The sequence below is a fragment of the Eumetopias jubatus genome, unplaced genomic scaffold (assembly GCF_037043125.1).
Source record: "Eumetopias jubatus isolate StellerSeaLion01/CBP00866 unplaced genomic scaffold, mEumJub1_p1.0 scaffold_66, whole genome shotgun sequence".
NCBI classification, from domain to species: domain Eukaryota; kingdom Metazoa; phylum Chordata; class Mammalia; order Carnivora; family Otariidae; genus Eumetopias; species Eumetopias jubatus.
The window spans coordinates 986,901-1,004,073 of NW_028274872.1; the positions used below are offsets into that span (position 1 = coordinate 986,901).

Below are 17,173 nucleotides of genomic sequence, written 5' to 3' on the forward strand. Positions count from 1 at the left end.
TCATGAAGTATTGGTGCATGTAGGAATATGGATGAATTTATTTTTTTCAAGATTTTATTTCTTTATTTGATAGAGCGAGAGAGCACAAGTGGGGGGGTGGCAGACAGAGGGGGGGAAGCAGGCTCCGTGGGGAGCAGAGAACCCCACACGGGGCTTGATCCCAAGACGCTGAGATTAAGACCTGAGCTGAAGGCAGACGCTTAACTGACAGAGCCACGCAGGTGCCCTGGAATATGGATAAATTTTAAAATCATTGCACTGCACTGTATGATAGAAAGCAGATATAAAAGAGGATATATATATGTATTTCCAGTTATATGAAGTTGTTAAAACTGCAATGATCTCTAGTATCGTTGGTTCCCTGGGTGTGAGGCTGGAGGCAGTGATGGACCGCAAAGGGGCACAAGGGAAGTTGTGAGGTAGTGGAAATGCCCTGTATCTTGACTGTAACAGAAGTTTCATATGACCTCACTGATATGAGGAATTCTTAATCTCAGGAAAAAAACTGAGGGTTGCTGGAGTGGTGGGGGGTGGGAGGCATTGGATGGCTGGGTGATAGACATTGGGGAGGGTATGTGCTATGGTGAGCGCTGTGAATTGTACAAGACTGATGAATCACGGATCTATACTTCTGAAAAAATTAATGCAATATATGTTAAGAAAAAAAAAAGAAGATAGCAGGAGGGGAAGAATGAAGGGGAGTAAGTTGGAGGGGGAGACGAACCATTAGAGAGGATGGACTCTGAAAAACAAACTGAGGGTTCTAGAGGGGAGAGGGTGGGGGATGGGTTAGCCTGGTGATGGGTATTAAAGAGGACACATTCTGCGTGGAGCACTGGGTGTTATGCACAAACAGTGAATCATGGAACACTACATCAAAAACTAATGATGTAATGTATGGTGATTAACATAACAATAAAAATTTATTTAAAAAAAATAACTGTATGCTTTAAAGCCATGCAGTCTATTGTACCCAAATTATACCTTAAGTAAGTTGATTTCACAATCTATTGTACCTCTCTGCAGGGACAATTAGTAGTGAGAAAATGAAATTCAGTAAAACACAATAGAGATTAGCATCCAAAATTATTAAATGCTTATGAATATATAAAAATGAAGCAGACCCAAGACCCCTAAAAACTACTGCTGTGAGAAATTGAAGAAGACTAGTAAACAGAGAAATAGGTAGCATGTTCATTGATTGCAAGACTCAGTTCTGTTAGGATAACAAAGTAACATTATTTTGGTAAATATTGCTGTAGATATTTGTGAAGAAAATGACAAACCAATTTTAAAATGTATATGAAGGGACGCCTGGGTGGCTTAGTCGGTTAAGCGTCTGCTTTCAGCTCACGTCATGATCCTGGCATCCATTCTTTAAAATGCAAAGGCCATCTACAGCCCAGAAATGATTATTTTCAATGTATGTATGTGACTAAACACTCATCCAAAATATGTCAAGAACTCTTATAAATCACAAAGAAAATGAGAAACAACCTAGTGTATTAATGAGCAGAAATATTTTAAAAAGCCCATCCCAAAAGAAGATATCCAAATGATTAATAAGCATATGAAAACCCAATAGGATATCTGCGAGATTGGTTTCTTTCTTTTTCTTTTCTTTTTTTTTTTAGTGGACCCCGACACAGGGCTCCAATTCGCAACCCTAAGATGAAGACCTGAACTGAGATCAAGAGTTGGATGGTGCCCCCAGAAATGGTTTCTAATGCACCCTCCTCTCTTCACTAGATATGTGGCCTTGGGGAGGTTTGTAATCTTCTTGAGTTCTTGTTTTTTTTTTTTTTTTCTTTTCTCATCAGGAAAATGATAGCATCTTAATAATAAGATAGTTCATTGGATTCTTTACGATCACCCGGAAGTTTACATGAACTGTACTTTTTGCTAAGAATGTATTGACCTTGAATTCTCCTTTATACATCTTTAAAAGCACAGACAGACAATTGGCAAGGAATAGACAAGTTGTTCTAAAATTTCACCTTTTCTAGAGAGAAATCATATATATAATAGAAAATTGGAGAGGAACGAATTTGTATTGAACAACTTTCCCAATACCCTGAAGCATGTCTACTTTCCATTAAGACCGGAGATGAAAGTCTTGACTAGGTCCAACTCCTGCAGTCTTCTTGGTCTGGAGGGGTCTGAGAAAGTCCATTCTAGACCTAGAAAGATCTGGACTCCTGGACAAGTGTTCCTCAGAAAGATAATCAACTACTTACCTCTAAAAGCCCTGAGCAATTTGTGAAACCGTGGGTGAGGTTCAGACCAGCTCAACTCTATAAGCAGGACTCTCCCCTGAATCAAAGCTGGAATATTGATAGATATCATTTCCAAAATCTCTGGTATAGGTCATGGCATGCTCCATAGGAGAGAAAACAGGCACATGAATATCAATTGAGAGAAATATCAATCAACACACAAGAGCCATTATTAAATAATGTCCACCCCCACTACAACCCAGGAAAGTTGTCATTCAAAAGCCATGTTTTAAGGAATATGTAGTTAGAAATCTTCACGATTTGGGGCTAGAAGCCAGTTTCTTTAATGGACAAGCAACTCCAAGAATAAATAGATAAGGTGGATTTCATCAAAATTACAAGCTTTTTGTTTCAGAGGACACTATCAAGGAAGTGAAAAGACAATGCATGGAATGGGAGAAATTTGCAAATTGTATATCTGATGGAGGTCTGCTATCTAGAATAAATTAAAAAAAAAACGATACAACTAAGCAGTAAAAGACAGCCAATTAAAAAAATGGGAAGAAGAGTTTGAGTCGACTCTCTCTAAAGGATAAGACCAATCTAACAACAAATACTTGAAAAGGTGCTCAATAACATTAGTCATTAGGAAAATACAAATCTAAAGCACAGTGTGATCCCTCTTCCCCCCACTAGTATGACTTAAAAAAAAAAAAAAGATAATGTATGCGTTGGGAAGATTGTAGAGAAATGGAATTCTTACACCTTCCTGGTGGGAATGTCAAATGGTGTAGTTGCTTTCCTTTGAAAAAGAGTTTGGTAGTTTCTGAAAAAGTTAAATATAGGGTTACATATGATCTAGCAATTCCACTCCTAGGTATATAGCTAAGAAAATTGAAAATATATGTGAACATAAGGGGAAAAGAAGACTACATAACACATAGATGCAGGAAGAAGAATACTGAGAGAGTTAGAATAGAAAACAGTTTCATAATCAATTGCATAAATTAACTTTGGTTTTTCCCCTGTGTTTTGGGGTGTGTGTGTGTGTGTGTGTGTGTGTTTTGCTGTAAAGAAAGTTTCCTTTACTACATATTGTAAATGGAGGAAGATCCAAATAAATTTAAAAGCTTGTCAAATACAAAGGAAACAAAGATAACGAAAGTGCTAGCATGCTTCTCTTGTGTTTTTAACGCACAGAGGAAAAAATAAAACACTAAAAGACACAGGGAAGAACATCATGACAGTCTAAGACATTGGAATCTATCCCTTATTATAAAAGCCTTAAGATCTGTTTGCCCTTAAAGGCAAGTGGGATGAGTTCATGACAGCCCTAAGAAAACCCGTTGGGAGGGGTGCCTGAGCAGTTCAGTTGGTTGAGCATCTGACTCTTGGTTTAGGCTAGGGTCATGATCTCACGGATGGTCAGATTGAGCGCCTTGTCCCACTCTCTCCCTCTACCCACCCCCCATTCTCTCTCTCAAATGAAGATGAACAAAACTGTTGTAAACTACTTGGGAAACTATTTCTGCCTTGGTGATTTATACACACACAAGAATGAACAATCAGAACTATGCTGAGATAATTTTTTAGAAAGAGATGGGAACTGTGGTATCAGCACAAGGGTAGACAGCAACTGAGAGTGGCCAGTGAGGGGTGGTTCCCATCAGTGGGGACCTTCGGGGGGACCGGGCAGTCTTGTGTATCAGCACGGCCTTGGCAACTGGAAGGCAGCAGCTCCCCAGGTTCCATGTCATCTCGGACGTTCCAACTCTGTTATTTCAAGTGCAGACCGTTACCTGGCATTCTGAGTGCTCCCTCTGTCATTCCGTTTGGAGTGTGAGCTAGGGGCAGTGCCTTCAGCTCTCAGCTGTGGCATCTTGAACCTTGGTTTTGTGGTTCCTGAATCTCAGGTGCTGTGGGGTGTTGTTCAAATTGTTCCCAACAGTAAGTAAAGACTTCCTGTATCCTCACCCCTCAGTCCTGATGAAACCTACTTGATTTCACTGGTTTTTAACCATCCTGTGTTTGGGTTTCTTCTCCTCAGTCCCCAGCTCTACCTCCTCGGCCACACGTCACCATGGCAGCACCTCTTGGCCCTCTGTCTGATCCAGGGGCAGAAATCAGCCTCCTGGAAATCAACCAGGAGCTTCAATCCCAGCTGGAAAAAAGCAAGCAGGACTTCCGAGACCTCAAGGAGAAATTCCTTATATCCGAATGTACTGCCTACTCCCTGGCCAAGCAGCTGCAGAAATACAGTAAGTCCTACAAGATCATGGCCACCAAAGACATATCTGTCTGTATTCCTTCTGAGAAACTAAAAACCTCTCCAGATGCTGTCTTCTCTCTTCCAATGTCACATAAATTTCATTCTGACCACAATCCGGGAAATGTAGATGTGGGTATTTTATCCTCAGTTTGCTGAGGATGGGAAAACTGAAGACAAAGAGGTTAACAGTGACATGTCAGGTGGGGTTAGAGTTAACATCCCAGTTCCTGCTTCCTGGTGCGGACACAGAAACGCCTGGTCCTCTCAGGATGGTCTCTGTGCTGTATCAGATCCTGCATGCCTGCAGGCCTAAGTGTCAGGGACTAAGGAACTCTCTCAGGTCCCGCTTCTCTGAGGTCCCATTGGTAAAGTACCAAGTTAGTTACACTGGGGAAACATCCTGATGGCACACCCGGGGGCGAGAGGGAGGGTAGCAGGTGACACTACCTGCTTTCAAGGAGATGGAAGTAGTAAGTGGAAAGTGGAAAGAAGGTCTCCTTTCCCCCTAAAACTGTGGTATCTGTGAGTGACGCCATCCACACAGTGACTCCCCTTGTGAGAGGGAACCGGTGCAGAGCCTCTGCTTCCTGAGTCCACGGAGGCCATTTGATACCCAGTGGCAAGGGTGAGGGTGTTTCAGGGAACATCACGGTCTCTCCCTGAGCTGGGGACCTTCAGACATGCAGGATGGCCAGCAGGTCCAGGCCTGGGCCAGGAGACATGTGGCCTAGTGAGAAGGAGGGTGAGTGGGGGAGACCACAGCCCCGGGAACCAGCCAAGCCAGGGTGTGGGGCAGGCCTTCCCCCACAGTCAGCCTGAAATGGGGAGCTCAGCTGCCTGTTCATTAGGAGGGGCCTGCGCTGGCAGAAGGAGTCATGAGAACGGGGCACGTGCACAGCCGAGCGATAGGAAGGAATCCTGACAACTCTCAGCCCGCATTTTTGTCATTTTCTCACAATTTGCTTTCAATAGAACAAGGGGAGGTGTAATTAAAAACGAATGACGCAGAGAAAAAAAAAAACTGAGGCATGCTTTTTACGAAAGGGAAGAGATGATGAACTTTCAGGGAAGGACAAGCAGTTTTGTTTACAACTTTCCTGAAAATCATCACATAAGTGTGGGAAACCAGTTGTGAAGATGATGCAAACAGATATCACCTGAGGGCGTGGGGTGGCGGTAACACAGCACAGGGGAGAAAAGCATGGGTTGTAGGTCAGTCAGCTGGGCTAAATCCATGGTGCCCAACGTCCTGTGCCTCAGTTTCCTCCTTGTTAACCTGTTAGTGTTGTGGGACCTACTTCTCTGAGTCAGAATGAATACTGAGTAATTTCTTGTAACGCTCTAAGAGCAGAACCTGGAACTGTGTAACTCTGTTCATCATTCTACTGCTTCTCATAACACAAACTGTATTAGGATTGGGCCATATTCCTCTCCGGTGCTTCTGGTTTTATGCATTGTGGTTTCCACAAGTGTAACCGGATGAATTTTTACCTTTGAGATACTTGCTCAGTATAGAAATCCCAGCTCAGGGGACCCATCAGTCCAGTAGCCCTGGGGGCCTTACGTCATGTCCCTGCTTAGTGTTTCACTTAGGAGTCTCCAAGGCTTGCTAGAGTGACCATGATCAGGGGAACCCAAATTCTGACTCTACCAAATACCAGTTCATCACCGTGTCCAGTTCCTCTCTGTGCCTTGGGGCTGTTCTTTCCTGGGCTCTGAAACAGGGAGTAATCGACTGCCCTGTAGTTGGGAGGCTGAAGAATGTGATGTGGAGCTCCCAGCGCAGAGCCAGGTGGCCGGGGTTCCAGTTGTCCTAGGATGGACCCTGCCTCGTCCCTTGAAGGCAGCGAGCACAGCAGCATGTCCAGCTTTCCCCTGAGGCAGGCGTCTCTGTTTCTCAGAGTGTGAAGAGTCCACCGACCTCATCGAATCCGTGCTGGGAGAGAAGGTGCAGTTTGAGAAGGGGAAGCAGGCAGACACGGTGGTTGAGAAGCTCAGGTAAGGAAGGCTCCATGTGGGAGGCTGCAGGGACGCTGTGGGCATCTTTGACTTGGGGCAGCAACAAGTCTGGGCCAGGAAAGGGCAGAAACGTCATGGCAGGCACGTGACCCAAATATTTCTAAAACAACTAAGACAACAGTGATTGGTAAATGATGGACTCCAATGACTCAAAGTCTCGCTCTCTCTCTGGAAAAAAATATCAAAGTCCCCAAGTTCAAGGGAACAATTCGTGGCTTTTAGCACATTCACAGTGTTGCGAGATCACCACCTCACTTACCTTTCACAGAGTCATGACCTGGCTGACCACAGCTTGAGCCTGCCATTTTCCTGAGCTCACCAGTTCACACCAGCTCTACTGGACATGCTTCTGCGTCTGGCTCTGTGTCCTTTCACTGCACGCCGCGCTGTGTGTAGTTTTCCAGGGAAACGGGTGTCCCCGAAGTTAGCAGCTGAAGGGACATCTCTCTGGCGTGTGCTTAGGAGAACCCCTGGCTCTGTTTACAGAAGGAAAAGGTGTAAGGGAGGTGCAGGGTTCACGGCTCCTTTGGGGAAATTCTGCCAGAAATCATCACGAAAGATCTTATTGTCTGTTGTTCAACTCTTTGCATTTTAAAATTTTCTCTCTGCCCTGCCTTAGGCTATGTCATACCCTCATTAAAGACCAGGCTAAAGAGCTGACCCGTTTGTATCAGAAGTTACGGAAAGGGAAAGACGTTTCCCAACTGCTCAATAAGCTCCTCGAGGACCTCCTCACCCATGATGACCCTGAGCATTCCCAAGGGCAGGGCTTCCAAGAGCAACTGGCTGAGGGGCGCAGGCTGGCCAAGTGCCTTGCCCGAAAGCTCAGCCCAGGTAAGGCGGCCACCGGCCCTGATGCCCGGAGCTGCGCCAAGGCCCTGGGCTCACAAGAGACTCCCCGCCTGGCCTCACGCCGTGTGCAGCAGCCCTCCTGGATTCCCCATAGCAAGTGGGGCCATGAGAGAACCAGGAGTGGAAGGTGGTAACAGAGAGCAGAAATGCACAGTGTGGAGGTAATAGTGCTCCACGTGTCTGCTTCCTCCCTGAGGGAATGCAGCCTTTGGAGCGGGAGGCAGCCTCCACCAGTCTTTGAGCCAGAGAGCAAAATGTGACAGGAGGATGCTTGTTAGTGTGCAAGGATCCCTGCACTAAGTGGGAGGTTCCCAGAGTCAGCGTGGTCTATATTAATTGTGGGTGAGAAAGTGAGTTTTATTTTCTCCATATCTGTCTCCTCATCTGGAAAGTATATCAAATAACCTGTTGATACTATAGTGATCAGATAGGGAAAATTCATGAATGCATGTCAGGAAAAAATAATGCTCCTGACTGTGTGGAGTTGGATGAGGTCCTTGATGCAGTAGGACTTGGAGGTGGGAGTGCTGTTTAGACGGGACCGCTTTTCGTAGACGGATGTCCCCTTGAAAACACTGAAGCCCACGTGGGGGCCCTTGAAGTCCCTGGTGGAGGGATGTGGGACAGGGTGGTTGTCCTGTCGTGAGGGCAAGGAGGCGGCTCTATGTGAGAGCTGTGAACCCACAGAGAGTCTGTGGCTGTGGTGGGACCTGTGGCACTCTGCAAGACACGGTGCAGAAATGAAGCTGACAAGGATTCCCTGATATGGACAACAAGAGCCGGTAGAACGTGTTGCCCAGGTTCAGTGATGCTGATCCTCAGAATCAGAGACACACTGCCTGACGCATCAGAAATCCATGCCACAGCAGTTCTTAAAGACAGTGCCCTAAACTCAGTAGAATACCTAGTCATTCATAGACCCTTAGGTCTCCAGGGACATAGAAGCCACTGTGTTTATAGTGGTGATGTGGGAAATAGCTGATGGGACATTTCTGAATTTATTTGCAGAAAATTATGAGGATGAGGAGGATGAAGAAGAACAAGGAACCCTCACTCCCAGGTGACAATGAAAATTCTGGAACCAATAATGTGTGGGTCAAAATGGACAGGGTCTCAGAAAGTAAAGTAAGTGAGGTCAAGAGAGTGACAGATGTCAGATGCAAGGTTAAGCAAAACTGCAGATGGTCCCCAAAGGATGGCCGTTTTGGCTTGGTTGCCTGTTGTCTCTGTGGTGTTGTAAGACCGAGATGAATTCACCAGCCTTAGGATTCCCCGTGGGGACAAAAATACCCATTCTTTCCTGTAAATGGACACCGGGAGGAGATGCATATCTACTTCCTACACAGTTCTCTAAGGTCCTTGGTAGGAAGGTAACTCACCAAGGAATTGGTAAACAGACAACTAGCAAAATTAAAACCAAGAGAAGTACCTAACCAAACTCCAAAAACTTGGGGTGTCATGTGACACTATTAATGACAAAGTGCCTAGAAGGCACACATTTCTGCAGTCTGCAGGTACTCCAGAGCTGTAGGTAATTGACCAATCTATGTAAAAATCATCCTGACTCAGGCCCGTGGTGGTTGCCCCTGGCCTGGTCTCCACTGTGCTTCTTGTTGTGACCGCATCCTGCTGGGAGGGTGGAGTCTCATTCCTAGTCAGTGCTTCTGTGGCCAGTGCTCTGAGGATCAGCTGCTGCTCTCCCAGCCCCGGGCAGCCACACTCTGCCTCTTATAGGTTGGTGTGCTTGTTCCCTCTCCAGCCGGTGCCCTGTGCCTCTTGTGACCACTCCATATAACTCCCATCCAACCAGCTAGGAAGCCACAGTGTCTGATCCTCCTGGTTTGATCTCTTGTCATTCCTGTCCTACCCGGCACAGCATGGAGCAGCAGCAAGTTGAAAAGAAGGAAGCCCTACAGGACACAGTGGATGAGTTTGTTTTGACTCCTTCAACTCTGCAAGAAGAGTGTGACAACGACCAGTCCTACAGTGCTGGCGAATTCCCATTAGATGAACAGGAATTCGGCTCTGCTCTGGATTTCGTCTGTGAATGCTCCCACACCCAAGGGGATGAAACGTCACGTGGTCCCCCAGGTAGTGTCCATGTTGTTTGTTCTGCACACCTTGTCTACACTGAGGAAGGTCATCTCTATACACGGGCGTTACAGACACACTTTGCTTTAAATCAGGACATAATGGATGTGGAGACACAGACATCAGGTGGGTCAGGGAGCCTTCAACCATCCTAGGCAGCGGCCATGCCTCTGTCAACCTGGCCCCCGTGTCAGGCCATTGAACCTATGTCATGGGTGACAAGCTCTACCCACCTCAGTAGGACATCCACAAAGTCTTGTCAGATACCCTACGTGGATCAACTGTCTTTTGTTCCATGCAATGACACTTTCTTTTTAGGATCAATATCTCTCGAGGGCCTAGACCTGTCCAATGTTTTTGGCTCACATACCTGCATATCAAGGAAAGGTGCTTTCCCTGGTTTCACTGCTCTCAGGCCCAGGCACAATCTTCTCTATGTGGGTTCAACTTAGCCAAGTGGTCATCTGAAAACAACTGTGTCATTACCTTGCCTGGATGTTGCTATGAAGCCAAGCTGGGCTCTGGCATCACTCAGACCAAATGGCTTCTGTGTCGGTAGAACACCAAAGATTCTTTTTGATTTGAGGTTTTCTACAGTTGATTCATTAGTCTAGTTTCAAGAATAAATTCCTGGGAAGCATCAAGAGCCATGGTATGTCATGGAATAACCCCATTTTGCAGCAACACTTCAAGAAAGTGCTTGGACTCCTCCGCAGGACCTCTGGGGAAAATATATTCGGAACTCTTTTTACAGACTCCCATCAGAGGAGGATATTGGGATAATTTGTGGGGGAGAAGAAAGTGAATTTCTGCAGCAGGTTAGGGAGCAGTCCTGTGCACTGCTCGTAAGACTTAACCTTGGCCATCCTGGAATATCCCTGCCAGAGCACTAGGGTCTTGCCCTGAGAATCTTAATGTCCTTGCAGTGTGGGTGGTCACTGTGTTGGTAATATGGGAAGTATGATTTCCTTAGTGTCACCTGCTGTCTTGGAACTGATTTTCAGAAAGTCAAGATGATCGAAGGGAAAGAAATGGACAACAGCCAATGTGCCCCAGGTAAGTGTGAAGACTGTGGACTACGAATTTTCCTGGTGACCTCTGGAGACCTCACATCGGGGATAGAGAGAAAGTGCTGCCTAGAAGTATTCCATCCATTCAGTCAATAGCAGAATATGGCCTTTAACCATGTCATCTATTTTCATGTGGTAGTTGTGTAGGTGTCACTTTCTTACTCCCTTTCATGTTGAATAACCTACAGAGAGTGGACACACATGAATTGACCAAAGCCAGGGATTCCGGTAATCAGCTGTTGTCTCCTGTGTGGTTAAAACCAAAGTGAGATGCGTATTAACTTTGTGTCTGTTTGACATCATCATGTTGGAGGAGTTTGGATAGCAAGAGAGGAAGTTGAAGAATAAATGCATGTCCCATCAGAATATTGAGAAAATATTCCTTGGAGTCAGAATGTCTGAGAGGCAGTAAGGCCTCAGGATATTTAGTCCCTTGGACACTGCATGTACAAGTCAATGCAACGTATACAGAAGGGTTGAAGCCACTTGTTTTGATAACCTCTGTGTGCTGGGAGTCATAATTATGACATGAGTATGACAGGGATGTTTTAGTCTCCTCCTCCGTCACCTGGATATGAGGCCAGTGCACAGAATATCTCCTGTTCTGTCTCTCACTGCTCCTCATATCGGAGGCCACACTCTGCTCCTTATATAGGGGGATAGTTTTTCCCTCCAAGGGGACAGCCACATTGCTTTCTGGGACCACTCGCTATCACACCCATCAACCCCAGCTAGGAAGCCATGGTGTCTGATCCTCCTGGTTTGATCTTCTATCATTGTTGTCTCCCCCGGCATAGCATGGAGCCCCAGGATGTTGAAAAGAAGGAATTCCTACAGGACACAGTGGATGAATGTGTTTTGGCTCCTTCAACTGAGCAAGAAAGGCGTGACAGCGGCCAGTCTTACCGTGATGGCAAATTCCTGTTTGATGAACCTGAAATTGGGTCTACTCTGGATATGGCCTATGAATGCTCCCATTCCAAAGGGGCTATAACTCCACGTGGTCCCCCAGGTGGTGTCCATATTCCTTGTTCCTCACACCCTGCCAGACTCATACACCTCTCCAGCCCAGGCCCACGAGGTCACTGCCAGACCTCCTAATTATGAATTCAGCTCGTGTCCTCTCTTGCAAGGCTCTAATTTCCATTCTTGAAACATGCCCCTGAATTTGGATGCCTGCCAAGGCTGTTGGCAGCCTTTTCTATATCTCTGGAGATGGCACTCCCCTGGTTCACGCTCTTCACTTCGTCTATGTCTTCATTTGTCTTATCTCATCTCAAGTCAGCTGAGAACCTGAACTGGACCACTGCTATTGGACAGTGTATGTTTCTCTGGAGCAATGCAGGGTCCTGAAACTTCCCTACCCCATGAATGGCCCCTGTTTCTTTGTAGCTTTCAAGATTGTTCTGATTTGATGGCGTGTAGAATCCATTCATTGGTTTAATCTGCATGGCTGATTCCTCTAAACCATTCACCTGTTGGAATTTCAGATGGAAAAAGCCTCAATATTGCAGCAAATATCTAGGAAGCAGCCAGGGAGTTCCCCCAGGATCTCTGAGAAACAGAATCGGTTTGTTTGCCTAGACTCAAGATTTAGGATGCTATGAGGATGGCTTGTTTTATCAGGGATATTGGTTTAATAACTCAAGAGTACCATCCCAATTTTTGCCTGCGAGGCCTTACCTAAGCGCTCCTGGATGTTTACACTCACAATTGCCTGGTATTGCTGTGCTTATATGTCTGTCCTGTGCTATGCAGGATATAGGAGTGGGCATCTGTGAAGGGGAATGTGCTTAACGTAATTCTTTCTCTTCATTATTTGCAGAAGACCGAACTGATCAGGAGGGTCTGGGAAGACAAGAGCTGCCTGCCCCCAGGTAACTCTGGACACTCGGGGTCTGGGGATTCAAAAGTGGCACCCGGGGAGAAGCAGAAAGTGCTGACAAGCACGGTATTATCCATGCGGTCAAGGACAAATTACCAGTTTCACAATGTTCTCTGTCTTCACCGTTGTACTGGGATTGCTTCCCATTTCTTAATGACTTCTCGAGTTGAGTAAGCCACAGTCCGCTGACCCGGGTGAACGAATATGTCACAGGGACCACGGTGCTTGCTCATTCTTGTGTGCTTTAGAGAGCCATGCACATCTGCTCTCTGTCTTTAGATTTCGCTTTTTGACATGTGTTCATAACATTGAAATATCATAGCAAGTAGACAAACATGTTCTATGATGCCACAAGGTTGAGAGAAAGAGGGATTCGTGGCATGAGATTTCTGTGACACTCCACTGCCCCCAGAGCTGCCCGTGCTTGGCCACTACATGCAGAACTCAACGCCCTTTGCATGGAAGGGGGAAGGCCACCATTGTGGGACTCGTGTGTTATGAGTCATAAGTGGACGGCACAGAGATAATTCAGTCTCTTTCGTCCGAAGCTTGCTATTTGGCCCGTGCACGAGCACTTATTTTCCTTTCGAACAGCTGCCCCTGTGTGAAACACAACGTGTCCCACAAAAACAAGAATCGTTTCTCTTTTTAATGGGTCCTTCCCCTCTTTGCTTTCTTGACCACTCCTTTCCGCCTTGCATCAAAGCCTGACAGGACTTATGACTTCAGATCCCTCTTAGGTTAATCTTCACTTGTGCCTACCCTGCAGGCTCAGCAGACAGCTGGTAGAGGTGGTACAGCAGGACGTCTCAAGGGACTCTCAGGATGAACACTACTTGACATACTCAGTTCTTCCCCACCTGTCTGACTCCTACTGGCCTTACAGGAGCACCACCATCTTCCTACCCGAGGAACTGGAAGTCTGTTCCTCTCTGGAAGTGACCAGTGAGTACTCCATTGTCCAGGTGATCAAGCTCCACCTGGACACTCACAAAGATCTCCTGTTCTTTGTACCCCAGACCTCTGCTGTGCCGAGAGAGGTCATCCCTGTGGGCAGGCCCTGTAGAGACAAACTGATCTGAACTGGGCTCTAGGATTGAGTTTTAAGCACAGACATCAGGTGGGCGAGGCACATTTGCTCTCTTCTTAGTCCCAGGGCATGCCCATGTTACGTTGATTTCTCTGTCACTTCGTTGTTGGGCCAAGGCAGGCACGACAAGCTCAAATCACCTCAGCCACACGACCATAAAACCTGTCTGTCAGACCTAATTTGGATGAAATGTCTCTTTTCACCTCTAATAAGCTCTATGTTTCATCTCGGAGGTGGGTCCGTTAAGAATCTGTGCCTGCCGCAGTCACTTGGCATTCTTGTCCAGGGTTAACTCGTTTTGGTATTCTTAGCCCCATTCTCTGTCTCCTTTAGGTTGGCTTGTCTTCCTAAACAGTTGTCTGAAAACCCACCCTAAGTGTCTCTACTGATAGCTTGATTGTGTGTTTCCAGAAGCAGAGCTGTGCCTTGGCATTCTCCCACCACATGAATCAGGCCAATGTTCTGAGTAGCACCAAAGATTCACTTGAATTTGTGTGTCTGTAGTTGCATTCCATCTGTTCAGTCTCAGTGTACAAATTCCACGGAGCCTTCAACAACCAGGCTATCTGACAAGAGAAGGGTGAATGCTGCAGCGATCCTTTTAGAATGCAGGGAGGCTGGCTCCCCAGAATCTGTGTCAAAGAGAGAAGTTCAAGTGCTTGCACAGACGACAGAGGAGACTGTGATGTTAATCTCCTAGATAGAATAAATTTCTCCAAATGGCTCAGGCCGGGAAATCAAGCCAGTTATCACATGACAATATTGGAGGCACCCTGACATATTCTTCTGACTGAACCTGTTCTCACATTGAACGTATCTGAGTGTGTGGGTAACATGTGACACTGGATTATTAACGTACTGAGAAGGATCTCATTCATGACCAGCCCTGTCTCTATATAATTACAGAAAATCAATTCCACCATGAGGAGGAAGAAGACCAGGACCAGGCATGCCCCAGGTAACTCTGATGAATCATGGGTTGTTATTTCAGTGGTTAAACTGAAGGATTGCATCTCGAGGAAAAAATAGAAATGGCCGAACATATCTATTGCATCCATTCTCCAATTACAAAGTATCTCTTTTAACTTTGATGTATGTCTTCACCGTGTAACACGGTTACGTTCCTTTTATTGACCCCTCCATTTCAATAACCTGCAGTCAGTTGAACTTTGTGAACTAATCCTTCACAGGGATTCTCCGCATTCCCCTCTTCTCTTTTTGGTAAAACCAGAGTGAGAGGCATATCTGCCTCTAACTCTTTGGTGTTACCACATTGAGGATATATTACAGGAAAAGAACACCTCCTGTCACAGTAGTTAGAGAAAGAGACACTGAAGACACAAGATGTCTCCATTTTGAAGATGCCTTTTAACACCCGCGTTCACTTGGTCAGTGAAGGTAGTATCGACAACATTTACGTAAATGTGTTGAAGTCACCTTTAGGATTATCCATGCAGGCTGTGAGTCATGACTTCCTTTCCACACTAGTTCAGGTTGTTGCTCAGAAGCTTAGTTCTGTGGCCACTGCCCTGAGCACCTTCCGTTCTCTATATCTACTGCCCCCACAGCACCACACTGCCGCCTGAAACAGGAGCAGAGTTGTTGCTGTCAACAATTGGTGTGCCCCTTTGTTATGAGTGTAATTCCAAGCTGCCCATCAAAACCGTTAGGATGGTGGGAGGTCCACCTTTCTTGTCTTAATGTTCAGATCTCCCCACCCTACCAGGTTCAGCAGGGAGCTGCCAGTGGTGGAAGAGCAGGACAACCCATGGGACTCACTGAATGAATGCTATATGATTTCCTCAGCATTTCCTGGCCTGTCTGACCCCCACGGGAATTCTAGGAGGGCTGACATTCACTCTTTCCAAGATCTGCACATCTGTTCTCCTCTGGAAGCAGCTCGTGAGTCCTCCACTGTCCATGTGATAAAGCTCCAACTGGCCTCCCAAGTTGCCCCGCTATTTTTGGTATCCAACCTCTGGTTCCGCTGAGATGTGTCATCGCTGTGTAGAAGCCCGCTAGACATAGGGATCTGAGTCAGGCCCCAGGATAGACTTTTCACCATAGACATCAGGTGAGTCAGGGACCTACCGTTTGTTCCGCATCTCCGGCCATGCTTACGGCTCCTGACAGAAGTTAGGACATTGGAGTCAAGGCAGATGTGACGAACTCACTCTCAGTTGAGCTGCATATGCAGAGGTGTCTGTCTTTGTTCCTGATTTCCTTTAAATGCCTCTCCTCATCTGCACTGCTCTCCTTTGTAGACCCGAAAAACATCCCTTGAATTTTTGTGCCTGTCCAAAGATGTTGTCAGCCTTACCTGTATCTTTGGATTTGTCATTTCCCTGCTTTCACTGCACCGATCCCCAGTGTCTGTATCCTCTGTGTTGTCTGTCTACACTGAGTCATCGTCGGAGTATTGCACGTCAACGCTTCTACCATCAGCCTCCTTGTATGTTTTCCTCGAAGCAAAGCTGAGCCTTGGCATCGCCACTCCCCATGCATGGCTCATATGTCTGTGTAGCACAAAGGACTGTACACAATAGATTCCTTATGCTGTGAGGGTTTGCAGATTCCATCCATCAGCCTGGTCTTTGTGTCTAAATTCCCTTAAACCCTCACACCTAGAGCATCTCATACTATACTAAAAGGGAATGAGAGATTGTTGCAGTAAGGTTTTAGAATGCATGTAAGCTGTTCCCCAGAATCTGTGGTAAAACAGATGTTTCACTCTGTACACAGACACTTGAGATGTGGCCCTATCACATTAGGGAGCTCATGCCCAATGGTATAGGAAAGCAAACCAAGGCACAATCCCAAGGTACTACCTGAGGCCTCCAGGAGGATATCTCTCAGAGTATCCTGCTGCCCCACTAAGGGTAATTATGCCCATGCACTAGTTGTATTGGATACTTAATTTTAACGTACAAATGTTCTGTTTATGTGACTGGACCTGTCTGTATTTGTTTGTAGAAAATCATAATGATCTTTTGGAGGAAGACCAAGACCGGATATGCCCCAGGTAACTCTGAAGAATCATGGGCTTTAATTCAATGGTGACATCTCGTGATCTCAGATCTAGGCAAATCTAGAAAGTGCTAAACGTACCTATTTTACCCATTCAGCCACCCACAAAATCTTCCGTTAGCAGTGTTCTCTGTTTCACTGTGGTACTTCTAGAGGCCCCTTTCTTAATCCCCCCCCCAAAAGCAGGAACCTCTTGTCCATTGATGCAGGTATCCTAAGCAGTCACAGGGACACTTTGTATTGGATCCATCCAAAATGCCCATCTGTCGCTGCTGGTTTCGCATTATGATGTTGGCAGGAATTCATGGCAAGGGAAGTGTTTAGGAAAACGAAAATTCATGTCTCAGTATTTAGACAAGTAGGCCTTGGACATACGAGCTTTCTAGGAATCTACAATGCTGCCAATCTGGGGTTGTCTTGGTGATTTCTGTAAATTTCAACAAAATGTATGCAAAAGTGTTGATGCCGGTTTTATTGTTTTCTGAGTGTGCTATGTGTTGTGACTGTTGTGCACAGGGCTGGTTCAGGCTCCTTCCCTTAAGCTCCCATTCTATCCATGCTCTGAGCACCTCCTGCTCTCGCTCCCTCCCCGCCTCCGTGATCTATCCCCACTGCAGCCACACTCTGGCCCCAGATAGAGGCAGAATGGTTCAT

At 46.2% G+C, this 17,173-nt stretch overlaps 1 protein-coding gene across 1 annotated transcript; it reads left to right on the forward strand.

The window, feature by feature from the left end:
* The first annotated feature begins 4,296 nt into the window (after positions 1–4,296).
* On the forward strand, positions 4,297–6,487 carry LOC148161790 (NBPF family member NBPF6-like protein). The gene is made up of 2 exons (XM_088020570.1): positions 4,297–4,474; positions 6,387–6,487. Exons 1-2 carry the CDS (start codon positions 4,297–4,299, stop codon positions 6,485–6,487), a joined length of 279 nt encoding a protein of 92 aa, XP_087876696.1.
* The last annotated feature ends 10,686 nt before the right edge of the window (positions 6,488–17,173 follow it).

Coding starts and splice junctions, on each gene's coding strand:
- LOC148161790 (XM_088020570.1), top strand. CDS start 4,297: ATGGCAGCACCTCTTGGCCCTCTGTCTGATCCAGGGGCAGAAATCAGC. Junction 4,475..6,386: donor CAAGCAGCTGCAGAAATACA/GTAAGTCCTACA, acceptor TCTGTTTCTCAG/AGTGTGAAGAGTCCACCGAC.